This window comes from Balearica regulorum, chromosome 14 (genome assembly GCF_011004875.1).
Source record: "Balearica regulorum gibbericeps isolate bBalReg1 chromosome 14, bBalReg1.pri, whole genome shotgun sequence".
Classification (NCBI taxonomy): Eukaryota; Metazoa; Chordata; class Aves; order Gruiformes; family Gruidae; genus Balearica; species Balearica regulorum.
Window position 1 is genome coordinate 8,566,000 of NC_046197.1, and position 21,280 is coordinate 8,587,279.

At 37.0% G+C, this 21,280-nt stretch overlaps 1 protein-coding gene across 2 annotated transcripts in view; it reads left to right on the top strand.

Moving 5' to 3' along the window:
- Window positions 1-5,252: 5,252 nt before the first annotated feature.
- The window catches only part of ATP10B (ATPase phospholipid transporting 10B (putative)), a 153,794-nt gene continuing 137,766 nt past the window's right edge, over window positions 5,253-21,280 (top strand). Inside the window, exon 1 of one of the 2 annotated variants that reach the window (XM_075766331.1) lies at window positions 5,253-5,426. In XM_075766331.1, the coding sequence (XP_075622446.1) occupies window positions 5,338-5,426 (89 nt within the window). In that variant the 5' untranslated portion in view covers window positions 5,253-5,337. The remainder of the gene's footprint in view (window positions 5,427-21,280) is intronic. The other variant, XM_010303668.2, reaches the window with a different exon arrangement.

Below are 21,280 nucleotides of genomic sequence, written 5' to 3' on the forward strand. Positions count from 1 at the left end.
ACTTTGTTATGCAGCCTGACGTGGAGGAGGACAGCGAGTCCTGACCCAAGAGGCTCGCTTTCCCACAGATAATTTTCTTGGTAGTTAAATACATACAGGTCTTTCAGGAGTTAATCTGCATTTGCTAAACAAAGCCAGGGGTACTTCACATCTTTATATATAATGTTTTATTTAATAATTATTTTGGAACACTTAGGTTACTTTTCTAACCTCCTTTGCTGCATTAAAAAAGTTCAGCATGAATGCTATAAAGATTTTTCATTAATTGGTTTGTTTTTTGAAGTGATATCTTTTGACTGTTTTATTACCCCTTTCATGTTCTCTTTTCACGGTGTTCAAACCGATAAGGAATGTTCCCCCTGACACCTCCCAGAAAAACATTTCATAGAAAGTAAACTCGTGTGTGTTCCCCTAATTTAACAGGTAGAACCATGTTCTCAGTGAAATTGCAATGTTGCACAATTTAATCTCTGTGACATTACAGAAACTCAGGTTATAAATGTTTTATATATGCTACAAGACCAAGAAATAATTATGGAACCTTTACAGAAAATATATTTGAGAAGTTAAGAGTTTCCTTGTGGGCCACTCAGAGGTGGAAAAAGGTGCAATTTGGTTAAATACCCCAGAATTATTTAATCCTACTATACTAACTGTGACTATGTCCATTTGACAAACTGAGGCACAGAATAGCTTAAAAAAAAAAATCCTTTGCTTTTTATACAGATGCTACTGGATTAGCTGGCACAGAAGTCTTTGTCTGACCCAGCACCTATAGTATACATAGGAATTTCCCCATTCTCTTCAATGATCGCAGATATGAGACCTTGAAAATGGTACTGCACCAATAGTTATGATGAATACCTGTTGTTCAGGTAGCCTTTGAAAAAAATCTGATATAACCAACAGAGTTAACGGAAATCTTACAGAATCCTGTGAAAAAATATTTTAATCTATGTAAAAAATGATCGGGAATTATTTTTTTGTTGTAACAATCATATGCCTTAAAAATTTAGAATGGCAGGAAATTTTCTAAGTCTTTTTTCCCCATACACACAGTTTGCTTCCTTCTTTAAAAGATACTCTTTAGTAGTACAATGCCAATGTCTAGTTCTAACTACAGGAGGAAAATGCCCTGTACATGAACTGTAATGGTCTTTTGCTGCACCTTCTGCCACAGCCAATATCTCAGAAGGAAATGCAGACTGTCTGGCTTAAAGGCTTACAGAAACAGTCTTGTAGTTCTTGCTTATGTAACTGCTTGGTAAGATGCTTGTGATATAACTGTTCTGCTTCCCAAGGCATTAGCTGTTCTGCCGAAATGATATTGCGTTACATTGTGTTGTGGAATTTTTCTAAATAATAAAAGCAATATAATTTTGATAGTCTTTTCTTGGATATCAGACTACTCCATGGGGTATTCATTAACGTGCAAGAGTGGAGCCTGATTGGTTGCTCAAGCTGCTCTCCTTCGCTGATTTAAACCAGATTGTATATATTTGCAATTCAATGAAGAACTTGAATAAAATTAAATCCATGTGCCTTATTATTATTTTTCTCCTGCATCTAGAAGCCCTTGTGAGAAATGCTTTAATTAAAGAAGTAATACCATGGCTTTAGTTTCAGATGCAATAGTTAAAACTTTAGAATTTACATGATACTCTTCCCTGCTCTGCAAAGAGAAAGGAAAAAAAGTGTTGAGAGGCAGACAAGAAGAAAACATTTTCTCCGGTATGCCAAAAATGATACATAAGATCTTGCAACAAGTATTGCTTTGTACTTTTGCTCCTAAACATCCATTTACTAAAGCATAGTTCATGTTATTGAAAAGAGTTGTTTTGAGAGTGAAGATACGCGGGTGGATGTTTTCCTGCATTTGTTGGGTTAGGAGCTCTCGCACCTTTCTCTGCCGTTTGTGTTGGAATGGTGCCCATAAAGCCTTTTTGTCCTCTGTAGCCTAGGAAAAATTAATGATTTGTATGTTTGGTACAATTTAACTTTTGTTAAATAGGTTTACCGCTCACCAGGTAAGCACAGTACTTCTGCATTAAATATTTTCCTCTATGGAAAATAGAACATAGCTGAATTCTGCTACAAAAACTCTACCCTGGAATAGCATCACCATTCTGACTCAACCCTATGAAACCCCAGGAAAGTAAGAAGTAGGACTAAAATTAGCATCAGATGCTTCAGTCTTTAACTCATGCCAGAATGCAAAGGAAATGCTCTGAAGTCAGTCTGATGACTTTCAGCCAAGACAGATCAGAGAGTTAAGAAAGATTTTTCATATTTAGGCCCTATTCTAGCAAAGCACTTAGGGTGTATGCTGAAGTCCTGTAGCAACGTAATGTCCGACACTGGTTTGTCTGTAGATAACTAGCTATGGTTTCACTTTCTGTCTTAAATCTTTTCTCACTCAAGGCTGATCACATCAAGCAGATTTCTTTATTAAATCATTAACTCTGGTAGGTTCCTAACTTGAATGAGAGCCATAGTAATACCTTCTCTTCCTCAAGACGTTCAATATGCAGTTTGGACATTGTGTAAGTGATGCAAGGCTGTATCGTATCTGTGTTGTTTTCAGATCACGGATCTCCCTGTTGGACCATCTTCCCTATGTTGCCTATAATGAATACGCTGTGGCATTCCACCAGGGAGTTGCGATGGAATTGCAGTTTAATAGATCAATATTTGCATAACAGATTTGCAAAGTATATCTTGTAGGGGCTAGCAGAATTAATGAACTTCAAATTTGTTGTCGGTACTCATCTTAAGGTATGTTCTTTAAGTGACAGTTAAAACTAAGGTACTTCCTAATTATGCTCATGGAAAATTAGTGTTTAATAAGAAAAAAGGAAAAAAACCCCACATCCAAACCAAAAAAACCCAACCAAACCCCCTTTGTCTAAAGTTTTTTTCTAATCATTATATCCTAGTGAAATTTTTAACTGTAAAATTTCTTCCTAACACAGTATATTTGGGTTTTCATTTGCATTTTATTTGAAATTTTAACTATCTCCTCTTTAAAAATTGTGTGTCTGCAGTTTTATTCTGGGGTAAAAATCACTGTGTTTTCCTATGTGATGGAACAGGCAGTTTCCTTTCTTGACAGAGTTGCTATGAAACTTTATCAATTACTGTTTGTAGATAACTCTGAAGTTGTAAAGTAGAAGCTGGTAGGGAACTGTCATTTTTTTGACACTGTAGGAAATAAATCCTGGAAATGCTATTCTCTGCTCATCTTGCTGTGGACAAATTTGTTGGGTTTTGTCTTCCGAATACTACTTGAGCTAGTGAAACAAGCATATTAATTAAGGCTGCAGTAAATGACAACAGTTATGAGTAATTATCTTGAAATCTTTTTCATGTGCCATAGCTTTCGAAAAGATATCATATAGCATTTCTTCAAAACAAATAGCCTCAGTAGTTATTTGTCCTTATTTTGCCAGGTTTGTTAAATGGTTCAGCAGCCCAATTCTGGCAGAACAAAGGAAATGCAATAGAAATGTAATCATATATTTGTTCTACAGGTTTGGCCATGCTTCTGCATTTGTAGAAAATTTAATGCCCATTAAAAGTATCCATCCTGATGCATATGCAAACAGCTGTGCCTCTTGTATGATTCTGAATTGTCCTATTTGCTGTGGTACTGTGAAAATATGCCGAAAAAACCCTCCCACATAGAAAGTTCTGCTCTCCAGTCCTCTGCTTGTATTTCATCAATTTTCAAACTGCTTGGCTATTATAGACCAATGGGCATGAAAACCATACTCTGTTTTAAAGGTATTTATAGTTAGCAAATGATTTTTTTACTGTGGAAGCTAAAACTGTGGGACATTCCAACTCTGCTACAAAGGATTTCCTTCTTTGTACGTAGTAGAAACACCACAGTATTTAACGTGCCCATCTGATGAATTGCATTGACTGATCCAAGCAGGCAACCCTATTCAAATAGAAATCATGCACATAAGACTTTCAGAACTCAGAGCTTATGTGGACATGTTTATTGATCTTTGATGGAGACCACAGTTAAGAATTCTTATTTGATTAGTAAAGGAAAATAATTTTTTTCTGGCTTGTGAAAAATCACACTGAATAGTCTACAGTAAGGATAAGTTTACAAACCACCAACTTAAAATGGTGAAAACATAAAGAGTTTTTATAGAAACCCACTTATTTGGAGGTGCTTATATAACAAGAAGCTTTAGGATAGGCTGCCAGTTTTTAAACAGATGTCATTCTTCCTATATGTCCCAGACTTTTTCCATCTTCTAGAGCCAAAAGCCAAATCTCCTTCAGAGTCCTCTCTCTTTTTTTCCTTACCGCATTCAAGCTAATAGGAGAATACAATGTCTCCAGGATTTTGGGGCAGAGGCAAAATCTTCTCTTTTTCTTTTCTTTTTTTTAATTTTATTTTTCATTTTAAGCATATCGTTTACCAATTCAGACTAAATCTGCCCTCTCATTTAGAAAAAAAAAAATGGGCTCTTGTTCAGTTTATCACAACAGTAAAATGTATCTGTTATGTATATTCTTAAAGAAATGTCAGAACAGAACTAAGGGGCAAATTTTTTTTTCTTCTTTTAAATACAATATTGTTAAGATAGTTCTCTCTAGTTAATATCAGGGAGCAGGAGCTTCTTCGGGTGTTAATGTTAACAGTTAAATTCCTTGAGGCTCTGAGCAAACATTAAGAAGTTAAAATGAGCAGGCGAACAGTCACCAAGGTATTTGTTTCCGCCCACCAGCTTTGGACTGAAAACTCTAGTGTAATACCATTTAAAAAAAAAAAAAAAAGCCCTTGGTGCAACATTCCTGCTGAAGCCCACACATTAACTGATCCTACTCTGACATCTGAGAGAGTACAGCCAGTCTTTTTGGTGGGACTTTCAGCAGCCTCTCATTTCATCACCTCCCTTTTCATGTCATTACCCCTGGCCAAGAACCCAGAGAAAAGAAACAGCGAAGACAATCCTTTGAGCTTGTCTGTGAGGGAATGGGGATTTCCAGGAGATGCCTTATTTATAGTCATGAACAAGGACTTCAGCCCATTTAGCAGCTTTGATCTATTAGCTACCAAGCAAAGCAAGAAAAGAGGTTGAAGATATCAAACTTCCAAACTCCTCCTTTCTTTCCTCCTAGACATCACACACCACTTTATAAACAAGGGGAACATCTGCAGAGTATCCTAAACTTCATCTTTAGCCCAACAGTTACTTCTGAGCCTCTCAGGGGAACAAAAGATCTCTTTTTCTTACCTCAGAACAGCTGAGGAAGCTCTCTCCAGTCCCACATTCATCCCACATTCTAATAAAGTCAACAAGGCGGGAACAACTTATGCCTCTGAATATAGCTCGCCTGCCCTTGCAAATTGTGGTTTCCCCTTCAAACAGGATCTTTCCTTTCCAAGTACGTGCTCCAAGGAGGTAAGAAATTTCTTTTGCTCCAGTCTTATTCCTGTTTGTCCTAGTATTTAGCTATGAAAGTGCCAGGGGTATGGGACTCCATAAAGTACACGGATTGTCTCATGTCTAGAAAAGGGCTTCTTTTCTTTTCAGGCTGCTTCAGTTGCTCCAGTTGGAAACGGAAAGTCGACTATGGAGCTTTACTTTGCATTTTCCAAAGTGTTCTAGGCTTTCTTTTACTGAAACTCAGTTAGTGCAGCTGCTTAATTAACTGTTTCCAAAATCTGAGCTACTATAAATCTTTATCCCACCAGGAACTGCATTGTGATTAATATTCTCAGTGATGAAAGGCAAACAAGATAGTGTGTCACAGCAGGATGCTCCTCTCTATAGGGACAGATATTCCACCTCATTATTAATAGTAATGTTTTGTTGGAACTGGTGTAAACAGATTTGTTTAGAAAAGGGAACTGGTGCTTTTTTTAATATTTTTTTTCTTTTAGTAAATCTTACGTATTACTTACTTTGATCTGTAAAAATCTTTTAAGTGACAGTGTCCCTCATCTAAGGAAACTATCATCTGAAAACATGACCCAGCCAAGAGTATCTGGGTTTGACTGGGTTCACAAAAGTAGTTCTTTTAATATCAGATTTTAAAATAGTTTGCAGTTGTATATATATTGTTTTGGGGTTTTTTAAAATTAAAATATTACTAACACTTCCTCCCCAGACGTTTAAGTATTTGGACTGATGGCATAAAATAAGAAGTCTTGAAGAAGACCTTAGTGATTATTTTAAAGTCCAAAGTACCCCAATAAGCTGATATTGTGAATCTTTTTAACAGTATCTGGAAACCTGCAATTGTTTGTAGGTAAAGCAGCAAGTTCATTTTTTTTATTATTATTATATAATTCATAGTACACTGCATTAAATCAGTTCCCAAAAATATATTCTCTGGGATAATTCTACTGTTTAGAAAAATGATATAATATTAAAAAATTATCATAGGCTGTCACATTTTTGTGTTAAAAATAAGCCTCTATATTCCAACTAAAATTTCTGCATTATTCTAGATTTCCATGTTCTTTAACTGTTCACAATCAAATTTTAATCTATTTTGTTATTTAAAAAAAAAAAAAAAAATCACCAAAGCTCAAACCATGCTTGCTATTTTTCTACCTGGAACTGGTTGTCATTGTTCAAATAATGAAAACGTAGAGCTGTGAAAATTCCACTGTAACAAAATTATTTCCTTGACTGTATAGTTCTCGTTACTCTAAGCCAGTTTGTGCTCTACTTTCAGATGAAATCAATATCTTTACTTAGTTTCTTTCTCTTAATTCCTTTAAGAGATGGATACGTAAGTGCTTTATGAGCAGAATCTGGCTGTGCTGAGTTGTGTTCTTACCTATGGCTGATATTAGAAAAAGGCATAAAGGACTACATTTGAAGTCAGCTAGCTGCTTTCACGTGCCATAGTATGAATTGTTCATGTCAAACACCTCTGCTGTTCTGACCTGGATTATTGTCAGAAGGCAGAGACCATGTCTGTAACTGCTAAATATATATATTAATATGAAAAGAAAGTTTAGGGAGAAATACTGATATTCCATATAATTTCAGAAGTCAAGCCAGACTTCTCTATGATGTCTAATTTTGAAGGATAATTCTCTTATTATTCCTTTTGAATGCACTTTTAAATACACTAGGAAGACATAATAAACAGCAAAGGCAAAAAATGCTGGTAATAGCATAGTATGACAACGGTCCCAGCCTAACGTCAAGTCAATTTTAGAAAGCTTGACTCTATCCATCAAAAGTGGAAGGGACTGAGGTAAATCTGCCACAATTTTTATCAATAAGCAGCTGGCATTAGCGTTCTGCTCTTCAGGACAAGGCCGGGAGATGAGACATTTTCCTTTGGTTTTCCCACTGGGTGATTTGCAGCAATGCTTAGCTGCACCTTGTGATGCTTCAGACAATTACTTGTGGAAATATGACACGAAAATTCCAATCTGAGGATTCAGAAAAAAGTATTTTCCTGGTAGGTAAAACTTGGAGCCTACTATAAGGCTGATGCAATAGACCATATGTCCCCATGGTAGGTGTGCTAAAAAGCATAAGTGCCTACTACAAAAAAGTTATTAATGATACAGCACTGTAAGTCTACTTGGCACAATGTACTACAGGGACTGTGCCAATGAAATGCAGAATCTCTGCTGCTTAGGTGTATGGAGAAATATAACAAATAAGTCTCTAGCCACTCCGCACATGTCAAAACATGCTGTTTGGCTTGAGGTCCTCCCGGTTCACATGGCTGTCCAACAATATTCACGAAAATTTTCGAGAGCATTAAGAAATATTCAGGGAAAGTAAGAAAAAAAAATGCAACGTAGAATTGATTTTTGTAGAAGCTTTCTTTAGATTTCCTAGGTAGGAAGTAGCTTATTTTGGTTTGGCTTTTTCTTTTTTGAGGGGACAATTCATAAATTCCGATTTCATCACCCAGAGTACATTTGTATGGGTTTCAGGACATATCTAGCTTTCAGCTTCCTGGTATTAACTCTGCCCTTTTGAATTCAAGCAGAATTGAATAAATGGATTAAGAAGTAAAAGTCCTTACCTTAAAATCAGCTTAAGGCTGAGAAATGAAGATCCCTGATTCTGCTGGTTACCTCTGCTACACTTGCCTTTAGCATTTCCACTATTCGAGATGAAAATCTTACAGTTAAGAAGCAGAGGCAGTTTGCTCACTATTCATAGACTAGAAGCTTGATTTTTAAAACAGATATATAAGTTGTAATTTGAGGAATGGCTAGGAAAATCATGCCCTATAGATGGGCTTCCAAGCCTCTAAGCAGTTACAAATGCGCTGAACTAATTCTGATAACAAAAATCATTTATTTTAAGTAGTGAGGTACACTGACCACATTTCACCTTGGCATCTTACTACAGGCTGTAGTAACTAAGCAAGTTTTTAATAAATTCAAATTAACCAATGGCAAACAAATATAATTTAGTCTATTCTGAAAGTGTCTCTTTATTCATGCATCACTGATGCTGTTGCACAGCAAACCGCATAGTAATGTTTTTTTCCAATATTATCTTAGAGAAACAATAGAAAATATTAATAGAAAATTAGTGGGGCAACAACATTGAGTAACAGAAAATGACCAGAGCTATTTTTTGTTTCACTGTGGTAGCCAGAAGTTGCTCTTCTAACAAAAAAACTGAGTTTATGCACAAAGGCATAACACAGGAAAGATTTGTGTGCTGTAGAAGCAACATGAAGAGGGAAGAAATATAATATAGCTTATAGATATTACAGCTTGTAAGTACCCTTGCCTAGTATTTAAGACACCGGGTGGTTTTTTTTAAGTCCCTGTTTATTACTCCATTTAATGTTGAAGAGGCAATACAAGATTGCTGTAGTTTTCATAGGTAAATTCTGCTTCTTCAGAACTAATCTGTTTAGAAATACTCATTAGTTAAATTCAGCTGAATATGTGAATGTTCAGGGACAATCAAACAGTATATGCACATACACATAAATAATTGACTATATTCTGAAGACAGAACTAGGTTTTGATGTAATATGTATTTCATAAGAATTGCAATTGAGAAATGCTACTTAATAATAAAGAAAATCTCTGCAATCTTGATGTTTACTAAGCAATGGAGAGAGGTACTTTTCCATTACACTGTCTAAGCAAGAAAGTGTAACAACATATTTCTCTGAGCAGTCTCAGCAACCTGTACAGTCCACTCAAGTAGCAGTCGGCATCTCTGAAAGATGCTGTGCTAATTATTTCTTTCAACAGTACCAAGAATGTATATCATTTATCAATATTTCACCAGGAATTTCACCTTTCCTGAAAACTGGTTCCAGTGTATTTAAAGGTGGATTTCCAGATGGACTGGTAGGTGGTCTTTCAGTCAGAGGTACTAGGAATTTTAAATTATGGTGTATGTAGGTGATCAACACCTTTTGTCTGAGAAAAAGAGGAGAAAATTGCTGAGCACCATCAGGGAACCTGAATAAGAGTTATCTATCATCTCTAAAAGACAAAATTCCTGTTTCGGTTCTTTTGTTTATGCACATTTCTTTAGCTACTAAGGCATGGACTTTGGTGTAAGTTAGTTAATTGAGAACTTATCTTAAATGTGTAGATGATTAAGACTAGTTTGTGCACGTTTCAGTTCCCCTATCTGTGTGCTGGTTACAATGAAAAATAAATGATTCTCCAGAAAATGATTTCCTGTTGCAATCTACCTGGCTAAAGTTGGGGGGGGGGGGGTGGAAATAGATGTGATAGACTTTTTCAGTAGATAAAAAAATCAGGTGACTAAAACTTATTTAAGAAAACACAGAAACAAGTTTGCAAGACACAAACCCAAACCAATATTGTGGTTAGGCAGTATAAAAATATGATTTGGGGACCTTCCACCCCGAATCAGAAATACTGTGATGATGTGAAGCAAAGCCCCAGTCTGGTGTGAGATAGTTCTGCTCACTGACTTTTTCAGAAATTGTGATGGCTTTATTTTATACCAGCTAGCTATGTCAGACTTTGCCTATTCTCTGCTATTAGCATAAACTCTGCATTGAGTATTCTGTTCAATTGTATAGAAATTACTCTCTTATTCCCTGAAAATTGACAGAAATTAATACCTTTCTATGTTTCTTAAGCTCTTTGGACAGAATTGTGCGGTAGGAATACAATTATCTGCAAAACATTGTAGGTTGGGCCTCTAAGCTATGTAACATTCTGGTAGTGTTCTGTTAAATTCCTTAAAGGCTCAGTGGAATGATTTCTGACTTAAGGCCGCATGAAAATAAACAGGATACGGCCTAGCAGTTTTAGAGGAATAAACTTCTCCAGGCTTGTTTCACATGAGTTTTGTGCTTTTGATTCTTCCATGGCTGTAATTGATTTTTTTTTTTTTTAAAGACTTTGGAAAAAGACAAACAAACAAAAAAAGCCAACTAAAAAAAAAATCCCCCAAAACTGATATAACAATAAATTATCTCCATGTTATTGGGTAGGGAGATGAAGTTCTCCACTCTGCATACAAATAGCGTACAGCTTTATATAATGCCTGCTTAAGTCAGGTTGAAGTACTCTTATTTACTTCAATGGACCCCATAAGCTAAATTCAATTCTGATGCACTTCCAGTGAAATGAACAGTTACCCTTGGGATTAATTTGGCCAGAATAATTTGACCTTAAAATGATTTCTAGAGAACAGCATTTTATCTTCACCATCTCCCTTGAAATACATAAAACTTGAGTTTTAAATGACACTAACTTTTTGATTGGTCGTTTCTCTCATCCCCTTATTCTCAAAGTAGTCACTGCATATGACAAATTGATTAATGGTCACTGGTTTTAATCTATGTGAGACTTTTAAGAACTCGCATGTTATTAAAATATAGAAAGTGTCTTTCTATATTTCTGTTTCTTTAAGGTAGTTGTGCATATCTGAAGCAGTATTCCATGGACAAATGATTTTTTTTCTAACTTTGGTGCCAAGTTTATATCAGTATGTTTGTTACAGAAACAGTTATGTGGCTGACTGTGAAGGCTTTGTTGTCAGCCACTTGCTAGTTTGAGAGAGATCCAATTTGTTGCCATTATAGATGAAGCCAAAACCAAATGGCAGTTTGTTTTTCTGTACGCATACACTGCACAGGAGTGACAAAGTCAGACGGAAAAGGTAGGGACTAAGCTGCAAGCAGTAACAGCCAATGCTTCTTACAAGGTGTTTGTAGCCTCTATCTCCTGTACTCAAAGGGATGGATCATCAGCATGACTTTCATGACTGTTTGACCCTGCAATACCCAAGATCTGTAAAGACTTAGAAAATGAACACTTGCAACAATGATTTTGTGTCCAACCTGAATTAAATCACTGATGCATGCTTCTCTCAAGAACTGATTTTATAGATCTCGTTTGCTTGATTTTAAGCAATTATGGAGAAAAAAAGGAAAACAAGTAACTGAGAAGTGTTGAACAACAGTAAAACCTATTCTAATGATTTTTTGAACTTTGTTTTCTAAAAGAACTTTAGTAGATCTCAGAGTGGAAACTTTAAATTTGTGGTTCTATTGCAACAAAGCAAGAATTTTCTTTGCCCTTATTAACACTAGCAGGAAAAAAATACTGAGGTAATTTAGGAGTATTGAAATACCAATTTCAGGTACTCTGTGAATTCCAATTCTGCAGAGTGAATTTTTGAGTTACACTTTCAAGGCATTTGAACAAAAGCATTTTTGATAATGATGTTTCTCTCTCTTATATTTAGTAGATTTAAAAATCTGTGTGACTCACCCTTCCAAATTCCCTGGCTAGCATGCTTATTCCCATGTAATTTAGCTGGAGCATGGTGGAAAAGTCAAAAATGGTGAGTTGTGCTCTTTAGAGAGACATCCTTCCAAATGATGCCATGCTTAGAAGAATGCTGAAAACAACTCCAAAAAGTTGTAACACAGGTATTCCAACTCTCAAGCCTTCATTAGACAATATTGTTTTTCATAGAGAATTAGCCCTGATTATAGAATCCCACACCCATAAACCATGGTTATTGCTTTTTAGATGCCACTCCTCATCCTGCACTGAGTCAGCAGCCATGTGTATAGGATACATGTCATCACATATGCACGTATGATATTGTATATCTGCCAGGACTCTTGCCTCTAATCTGTTCTTGCTGTCTTTCAGCTCTGATTGCCTCCCACACCTTTTTTCACTCAATCTCTGATAATGTCCGTGCTTTCAGAGGTACAAGGATTTTTCTTATATTTGACAAGTCTCCAAAGAAGTTATGGCTGTAAGAGGAGAGAAGAACCTGGACTGCTGGACTCTTTCCAAAACTGTGCTTTACTTGAACGAGTATTCAAGTTCGCGCTTCATCTTCCTCTAAGCGGGCATAACTTTTTTTAACATTGCAGAGAATGTCAGAAGAATTTTATAAGCTCTGTATGAGTTCTTTGTACAAAGAAACTCTTATCTGAAAGCTAGAAACTGCTTTCTGTCCAGATTTTAGCACAATAGGCTTCTTCATTTGATCTATGTTAATGCAATTTTTTTGGTGGTACAGAGGTAGTTGAATGGAAACGGTTTTAGAAAGATGAGAGTTACTTTTTACCACTAATTGCACATTTCAAAGAGGAACAACCAGTAACAAAAGGGAATCTGGAAGTCAGTGGATAACTTACCTTTATTCTGATTAGTTTGTGGGAAATACTTTTGTTTTGGGGTTTTATTTTTGATGGGGATTTTTTTTGTTTCAGTTTTTTTGTTTCATTTAAAAAAAAAAAGTGAAGTACCACTCTACTTTCTTCAACTGCTGTTTTAAAAATATTGGATGGAAATTAATTTGTCCTCTGCTCCTTCAGACACAAATTATGTTTTGTCAAAGCAGACATTCTGAGAATGTCTTGGAGAATTGTTTCTCAGACCAAATTACTCTTTGTGCTCTTCTGCATTTGCGGAATGAAAAGATGGTGGTTTACTCTGACAGCTTTGGCAAGTCTGTTACAGGACTGATGAAGTCTCCCCAGCAGCCTGCAGTGTAAATTGGTGTCAGTTGCCTCCTTGAAGGAGGCAGGGCAGTTAATTTCAACAGAAGTGCAAAGTAAAATGAAACGCAACAATTAGTCTGTATTTATACAATGATTTAAACTGGCTTATTGACAGAAGGCTGTATTTGTAGTTATCGCAGTTACAGTTATTAAAAAAAAAAAAAACCCAACCATGTATGCTTGCTTTTATGCATATCAAAGCTCATTAAAATCAAAAAGATAAATTAAGCAGGAAACTATGATGTCCCTTTAGAGAGTTTCCAAATTGCAGGAAGATTCAGAGCTGAGCTTTAGCCAGGACAACATGATAACATTTTTTCAGAGTTTTTAAGCTTACAAATGACATTGGCAGCTGGATTTGTCCTAAAGTGGATCTGAAACTAAACTGTCTTTAATAAAGCAGTGCTCTGAAAGTTCAGATACTTGGCTTCCATTTCCACTTTCTTTCACCCGTGACTTGGCTGTTTTTTGTTCTGTGAGGTTCGGTTTTACTCTGCCATCAAATTCCTGGTAGTTATCTAGAGTTCGCATGCAGTTTATCATATACACTGACTTATATGACACTGTTATATACAGTAGCGCCCCAGTTTAGGTTTTGAGAGGTAGGTATCAAGGTTACAGTCTGAGTTGGATCCCTGAATGATCCACAAATACAGCCTATTTTCATGTATGTGACCGTGTTGGGCTTTTCCTTCTATATTATTCTATGGAAGCCCAATTATAGCCTGCACTTCTCAGATTCTGCACTGAGCTAAATTTGGAGACTGTGCCTAAAGCTTTGTGATGAGTTTATACCAAAAGAAGTTTTATTACAAGGATGTTGTAGTTCTTTATGTATATGTGAGAGATGAAGCTGTAAGCTACACGAGTTTAGACTTCTGAGATGGGATTAACTTTTTTACAATTTGGTCCTCAATTTCCATTATCTTTTTAGAGACTGTAGTTTGTTATATTTGTCTTAAGCTGCTCCCCGCATTATTTTTTTAATCTGCCACTGATATTGGATCTTTTAAAATAAAAATCTGACAACTTTCAACTAGAATCAAAAATCTTTTTAAGATTTGGGAAATATAGAGAGCAAGTTTTAACATTTTTAAGCTCTTTTTGGTTATGCTTTGGGAAGAGTTATTTTCTTTTGCAAATAACTTTGCAAAAGTTATGTGTTCAGTGTGCATATTAACAAGCAATTTAAATTATTAATAATTCATAAGCAAACCTACTCTAGCCTACTCAGTATTTCTAGTACCAGTTTATTCAAATTTGTATACTGAGACTATACTAATCAAACCTTTGCTCCTGTCTCCTCTTTCCCCACACCAACGTCTGTTAGTGTAGTGATGTTTCTTATTATCCTGCTTCTTTGAGTTCTGTATGTTTAATTTGAAAAGTACTGCCAAGGGAAGCTGAAGAGTGTTTAGAGGACTAGGGTAGGCCTGTTTGTTTCCATCTATTAATTTTTTCTGTCCTGTTAGCTTTCTTTATTTTTCCTGTATATTTGGCAGGGAGCAGAAATGAATAGGACTGTGTTCTGTTGAACAGCCGCCACTGCCTCAAGCTGTTTCAGCAACTCACCTTGCCAAAATGCTTTTTCTTTCCAGTTTTGTGTCCTTGAACAAGGGAGGAGGTTTGGGGCAGTGCTTGTCACCTAAGAGTTACTTTGGGACTAGCTGGGTTAGTATCACAAGGTGAAGTATTTTTATCATCCTGAAGCGGGGCAGAAAAATGTTCAGAAATTAATAAACAAAAAACCCTGCAAACATACATAGGCTTAACCAAAATGTTTGGAGTTTGTATCTCTGCTGTGTTATCAGAGTATATTTTAAGTTAAATTGCAAAGTGTTGTTTAAAATCGAAATTTATCATTTAAATTAGGTCTGTATCCTATTATGCCATCTTTAGTTTTGATTTAGTAGTTGTACTTAGCCTAGAAATTTACCACAACTGACTTTACCTTGCTGCTTCTATCTGAAAATTTCTCAGAAGTTTAAGAAAAATTTACCAGAAAATATCCAAGCACCTCTAGTAGCTGGAACCGTCCCATATATTGGTAAATTTATAACAATAAATACTTAAATAACTATTTACTTTATCACCTGCGATTGTCTTGGACTTGTTTTAAAATCTCCTGTTTAAATATTATCATCTTGCTCCACAAACCTCAAAATCCCATTTTGCAGTGAGAAAGAAATTGTTTCATGCAGGTTAAGATGTAAGAGGTTTACAAGTGCAACAGAAAATCTACAATTATTTGAAACTATAAATGTTCTACTTCCCATTACAGAGCTTCCCACTCACGCTTCCCCCACCTCATGCTGCAAGGGAGAGGTCTGCCCAACGCATGTCTGCCAGGAGCCAGTGACAGTCACATTCCTCCTGTTGTGTCATTTTTGATGTGATGTCTGATGTGGCAGGCACAGTTTAATGAGAATTCTGATATTTAATTCAAACTTAACTGTTGAAAATGAGCAATTGGTAATTAAGTGAATGTGATGTGATGACTAATTAATCGATGTAACAAATGGCCAAAGTGCAGGTCATTTTTTAAAACAAATATTTGAATTGTTTGAGAAAAGGTTCTCTAATGCAAGCAATAATATATTGTTCTGTTTTTTTTAATTGCAACCTCAGTTTACTAAAAAATTATTTGCAATGTTCCTAAGAAGGCAGGTTTCAAGGTCAGATTTAATCAAAAGGTAGATTACGCCTATCACTAGGTGTTTGGCTATGGAGATAAAAACAGCTAACTCTTTTTCTTCTCAGTTACTATATAGTTATTTGTAAATTTACAGCTTATTCCCTATCTTCAGCGTGGAGTTGCAAGTCATTAACAGATCTCAGTCTTTCCTTAAAGTGATCCACCATGGATTTATTTAAAAGTTTAGTAATGTTCCATCTCTTATTCCAGTTCCCATCATTTTATCTTGTACAGGAAAAAATGCATTAATGAAGTCATGATTAACACTCTAATTATTAGCAAGCAGTATTTTAAGGGTAGTCATCGTGCATAATAGAGGGTGTGTTGTTGGAAACCTCTGCCTGCTGATTGTGAACAGCATTTAATTAGAAATGAAGCCCTGCAGCTTGAGGTGAATCTTTGCTCTTAATTGCCTCTGTTGACAGGTCCTCCTTGGGCAGTCTGGGGGCCAGGTGGGACATGAGGAGAATGGGGAGGGCAAGAGGTGCTGCTGCTTTGGGCAGAACTAATCCTCCAGCTGAAGCCTATTGAGCCAAGGGATCCAGCAACCCTCACTGGTTTGTTGTGACCTCAACAGTCCTCCTGCCTTCAGCTCCCTAGTTGTTTGAATACTGTTATGCTTCTCTGGTGAGCAAGGTGAGTAATGAGAGTGGAATGAACTTTTGTTTTCTATAACTTTCTCCTTCATTTTCTTTCATTGAAACAACTGTGTGGTTCTAGGGAGGAAAATAAAATTGCCAGTGATAGGTTAAATTTTGCCTTCATTGATATCAAATTCCTTTTGTTTCAATGTAAAAACAGACAGGGACATGCTAAGCTCTCTTGTAATAAACATTCTTCAAAGCCAGTGTTTTGCTGAAAGAAGAGAATTGGAAACTGTTTTCCTAGGGACTCTTAAGCATAGACTAGAAGAAATCTCAGCTTCTTGTATGAAACCGTCCTTTGGAGAATGTACCTTGTTTTTGTCTTTCCCAAACATTTCTGGAGCGCAGACTTACAAGCCAAGTATGGCATAAACCTCACGTGCGCAGTAGTAGTGTTCATCTGAATAGCCAGGAATACTAGGAATGCTCCTTTCTTACAACTGGAGAATTTGGTGCAACTTTAAAAGGCAAACCCCAACTCACAATGTGATTGGGTTCCTCAGTTAAAGAGGAATCTTCTCAGGTGAATCCAAAATAGGATCAAGGATCTAGACAGTAAGGGTCTTGGGTGGTAGTAGGGGCTTCAAAACAGAGCATTGCCTTTCTGATAGCATGTAGCATGTGTTTTTAATCAAAATGATCAAGCAAAAACTATGTCTGGTGGTAGGGCAATTTTGATTAATAATGTAAGTGGAGAGGTTTTGAGTTGTGTCTCTTGAAGGAAAAGAAATAATTCAGAAGTGAAAGGGATAAATGCTGAAGAAAAATGCCTTAATTAACAGACTTGGTTGTTATGTTGTTTCATGGGGTGTGAACTATCCATTTCATTGGTCTCTATTTTTATTATGGTTATTGCACAGGAAACTGCTACATGATGTTCTTCTTTGTCTTGTTACTTGATTAGACTAAAAAAAAAAAGGTTTAGTGGAGCTAATTGTGCTAATTAAAAGGGTCATTCTGTAAAATCTGGCCCTGCCTATAAAAAGATAGCAATTGAAAACCAAAGCGGACCAATGATCCCTTCAGTCTGACAATCTGCCTCTTGCTGTGCCCAGCGCTGCATGCTGTCGAAGCAGGCCAGACACATAAAGCAGCGCACTGCCCGGCACTTCACCCTGCCCAACTCCTCCAGTCCTAGAATGTGTTCTGCTTGAAACTGCAGAAAATACTAGAAGTGTCTGTTACTTCCATAAGTGATGAGCTAATTATTTTAAAAAGATGTCAGTAGAAAAATTCTAGTTGGGGAAGGGTTGATCTAATTAATTTCAAGGCTAGAAGTTTGGAGGCAGTTTGCTCGCTCAGTACAGCGCTGAGCAGTTCTGATTCTGCTGGCTGGCTCACCTCACCCAGTTTGCACGGACTATCATTTTTTTCATACGCCTCTTTCAATTTCTAAGGTGATACTAATCCCTCTCGGTCAGTTTTGAATATTAAAAATATGATAAGAGAATCTTTAAGAAAACCAGGGAAACAGTCCCTCCCTCTTGGTTTGACTTTCCTTGTTCTTTCAGTGCTGTTCCGCTGCTGCCGTCGGACGGTGGCTGTGTGGTCTGGGCGGCTCAGTGGGCCAGTCCCACGGGCAGGGTGACTCTGCCCCTATAGCACCGCATGGTTTGTACGCAGTAAGCCTTGAGCTCCGCTGAGCCTTACAGTGAGGCGTCCAGATTGCCTCGGAAGGAGCAGCGATTGGGCCAAGTGGATTCCCCTGCAGGCGCTTGCTCTGGATGCCAGTAGGAGATTAGTCCAGCAATTGCCAAACGTAACTTCAGAAACTAGGAGCATTTGTTATCTGGAGAAGAGGCAAGAGCATGGTATGAAAAGACAGCATTTACAGATATAATCTCTGGCTGCAAAAGATAAAAATTGTATTCAGAAGAAATCCTACAGCTGGAAAGAGAGAGGCTAAAGAAATCCCTTGGAATAGGCATACGAACTTAAAATCAGAAGAGGTTTCTCCCACTATTATTTTTCGCTATAATGAGCAGAATTTTTCAGAAAGATAATTTCTAACTCCATATATGGAATAGATCCCTCAAATTGAAATCTTTGTACAGGCATAAATGTTGAAGATGTTGGGGAAAGAAGTGTTGTGTGTGAGGCTTGTGCTAAATGTAAACCAATCAAATGAATATTTTGCATGTTATTGTCCAAAAGCTGATCTGGACTCAGCTTTGAATTCTCTTCCATGAAGAAACCGGCAGCTGCTTTTTGCCATCAAAATTTATGGGTTTTTTTAAATTCAAAATACATTATATTTCCCTTTGATGTTTCAAACTAGACTGAAAGAAACTTGTAAATTCAGTGTAGATCAGCCTTTTGTTTGAGTTTATCCTAGATTATTCCAATGCTCTTTGTTTTGGAGACTGTATGTATGTCTGGTTCCGATTCAACAGTCCTGTGTGGATGTGGGGTCTTCTGTGTGCAGTGTATCCCTGATCGCAAGTAAGAATTTTCTGAACCTGGGGCTGAATCCCAGCCTCTGCCATTGCCATGCCTTGAACACTTTTTGAGGAAGAGTTCCATTTCTCATGCATATTTCTATATGTGAAGTAAAGCAACCCCTCGGAATCTCAGTTAATCAAAAATTTCCTTTTATAAAAGGGATGATGAATCCATGTTAATGGTTAAAAAGTAGCATTTTGATAATGTTCTATAATAGGAAAATCCTTTCTTCCTTTTTGGTCTTGCTCTACTGGAGGAAAAAATAGTAAATTAAGTTTAAATGTTCATCAGATATGGCATGCACATTGAGCTTGGTTTGTACTGTGAAATGTAGCTGGTTTCCAGCCATCTAGAGGGAAAAGAAAAAAGGAAAAAAAAAAGTTTAACTGTCTTAGTCAATTGCTGTCTTTTTTCATTTGTGGAATTTTGTCATCTCCCTCTGGTGGCAAATGTCTGAAATATCCATCACACAGCTGCTGTAGGGGGGAGGCGAGGGGAAGGAAAGAAACCTTTAAGTCTGTCCAAGGTGCACACTTGGAATCAGCATGCTTCCAGTTACAAATATGCAAAACATAACAGACCTACTCTCTGGAGCGTAGCACTGACACGAGAGAGAATGAAACATAGGTTGGCCTGAGAGCTGGGATTTGCAGTATTCAGTTTGAAACAATGTCAGAAAAAGACAGCAAGAACAGAGGCTCCTGCAGCACCGTCTAAAGGATGGGATTCCAATCGTACATGTGGCACAAACCATGAGCCTGTGCATTCAATACTCTCTAGCAAAATCAAATATTAAATTCAAATTGTCACAGACAAGAAGTTTTGAGCATAGGAAAATGAAGGATACCAAAGGGTAATAGTTAGCATTCTATATTTTTAAGGTATAATATTGCATAGTCTGTTTTGTATAGCCTATTATACCAGGGAATGCATTGATGGACCAGAACATACCTAGTTTTGTATTTTTCAGTGATGAGAAAGAGAAAACATGGCTTCCTACCCAGTGGGGTTTGTACATGAGCATTATTGGTGTTGTAAATTAATAAAAGTCTTTTTGTGAAATTCTGATTTTTCAGTGAGAATCAGAGATAATAGCACGGCTTCGCTTTTCCAGTCAGCTCACTCTCTGCCCCTTTTCAAGTGTGTGATAATACCAGAGTATTTCAAGCACCCATTAAAACTATTCAGCAAACAAGACAGAAACTTGGAAAGCCACCCTAAAAACTTCCAATGGATTTAAGGAGTAAGTGATATATCTTCAGTATGACTGTCCTGCATAATTTAACAACTTAAGTATTCTGGCTCCCAAAAATCAGAACTTAAAATACTTGAGTAATCCTCTCAACCTGGCTGTATCTTTTTTCCCCTGGTCCCATGTATATAGAGCTGAATGTATTCTTCTGTATCCATATTAATGGTCCATTTAGTCATTAGTCCTTTGTGTCTTTACAGTTCATCTCCCTGTGTGTAGAATATAAGTAGGTGTTCTATATAAATAAACTCCGGAATGGGAACCAGATGCTGAACTTTATAGCTGACTAAACAGAACCACTGAAAGGTGATATAATACGCTTGGCATCTGTGAGTCAGCACCAAGACGTGCTCTAAATACAGTGACAAACAGTGGCAGTCTCTGGACAGAAAGAACTCGATGTGCTCTCATTAGCACTGTTGGAAATTGCTCCCAAGGGGTGTAGTTCTCACTCAACTCAGATCACTTACGTAATTTCAGAGTATGAACTCTTCCAGCGAACTGCAATGTTCACTGATTTTTGCACTGCTTGGTGAACTTTCCATTTAGAGGTTTCCCAGTGTAGGGGATGGAGCTAATGCAGTAAGTTCAGCAATCTTTAAGAACTCCTGAAATGTTCAGATTAGAAAATGCTACTCGTAAGATGCTCCCTGCCCTGCTTAATGATCTGAGTGAAAAAGCAGAGATATAAGCAGAGACAGTCTGTTGGGTCAGGGCCTGGATTCACCTGTAACACTTATCTTCATTAATCTTGTGTTTATATTGTTGAAAAAAGTAAGTGCTGCCTGTAAAGTGAGAGAGCTTCATAGTCGAGTTTGCGATCTGATTGCTGGCCCAGCTCTCAGTGGAATTTCAGTGGGCTTCCTACGTGCAAATGGGTGAAGCCTCAGTGATTAGAAAGCGGCTGGAGATACAGCAGTGAATGCCTGCAAGTGCTGATGCTGTGCTTGGCTTAGCTAATGAGCTTTTCACAGCCTTCCTTACGTGGAGTATTTGTTTTCTCTACAAGCGAGTGTTATGGAGAGTTCATCCTGGGCTGAATTCCATATTTTAATGAAACTTTCAGAGAAGTCCTGTTCTGTGTTTTCACTATTACTAGCCACCACTGAGTCATGCCAGCTCTTCTACTGACAAGCCGTTCCTTGCTGCTTACAAATGTAAAAGATTCTGAATAGACATGGAACTGCACCTTAATTCAGCAGGCAGGCTGGCCACAGACAAGTTGTGAAAACTTTTTTTTTTTTAAACAAATTTCAA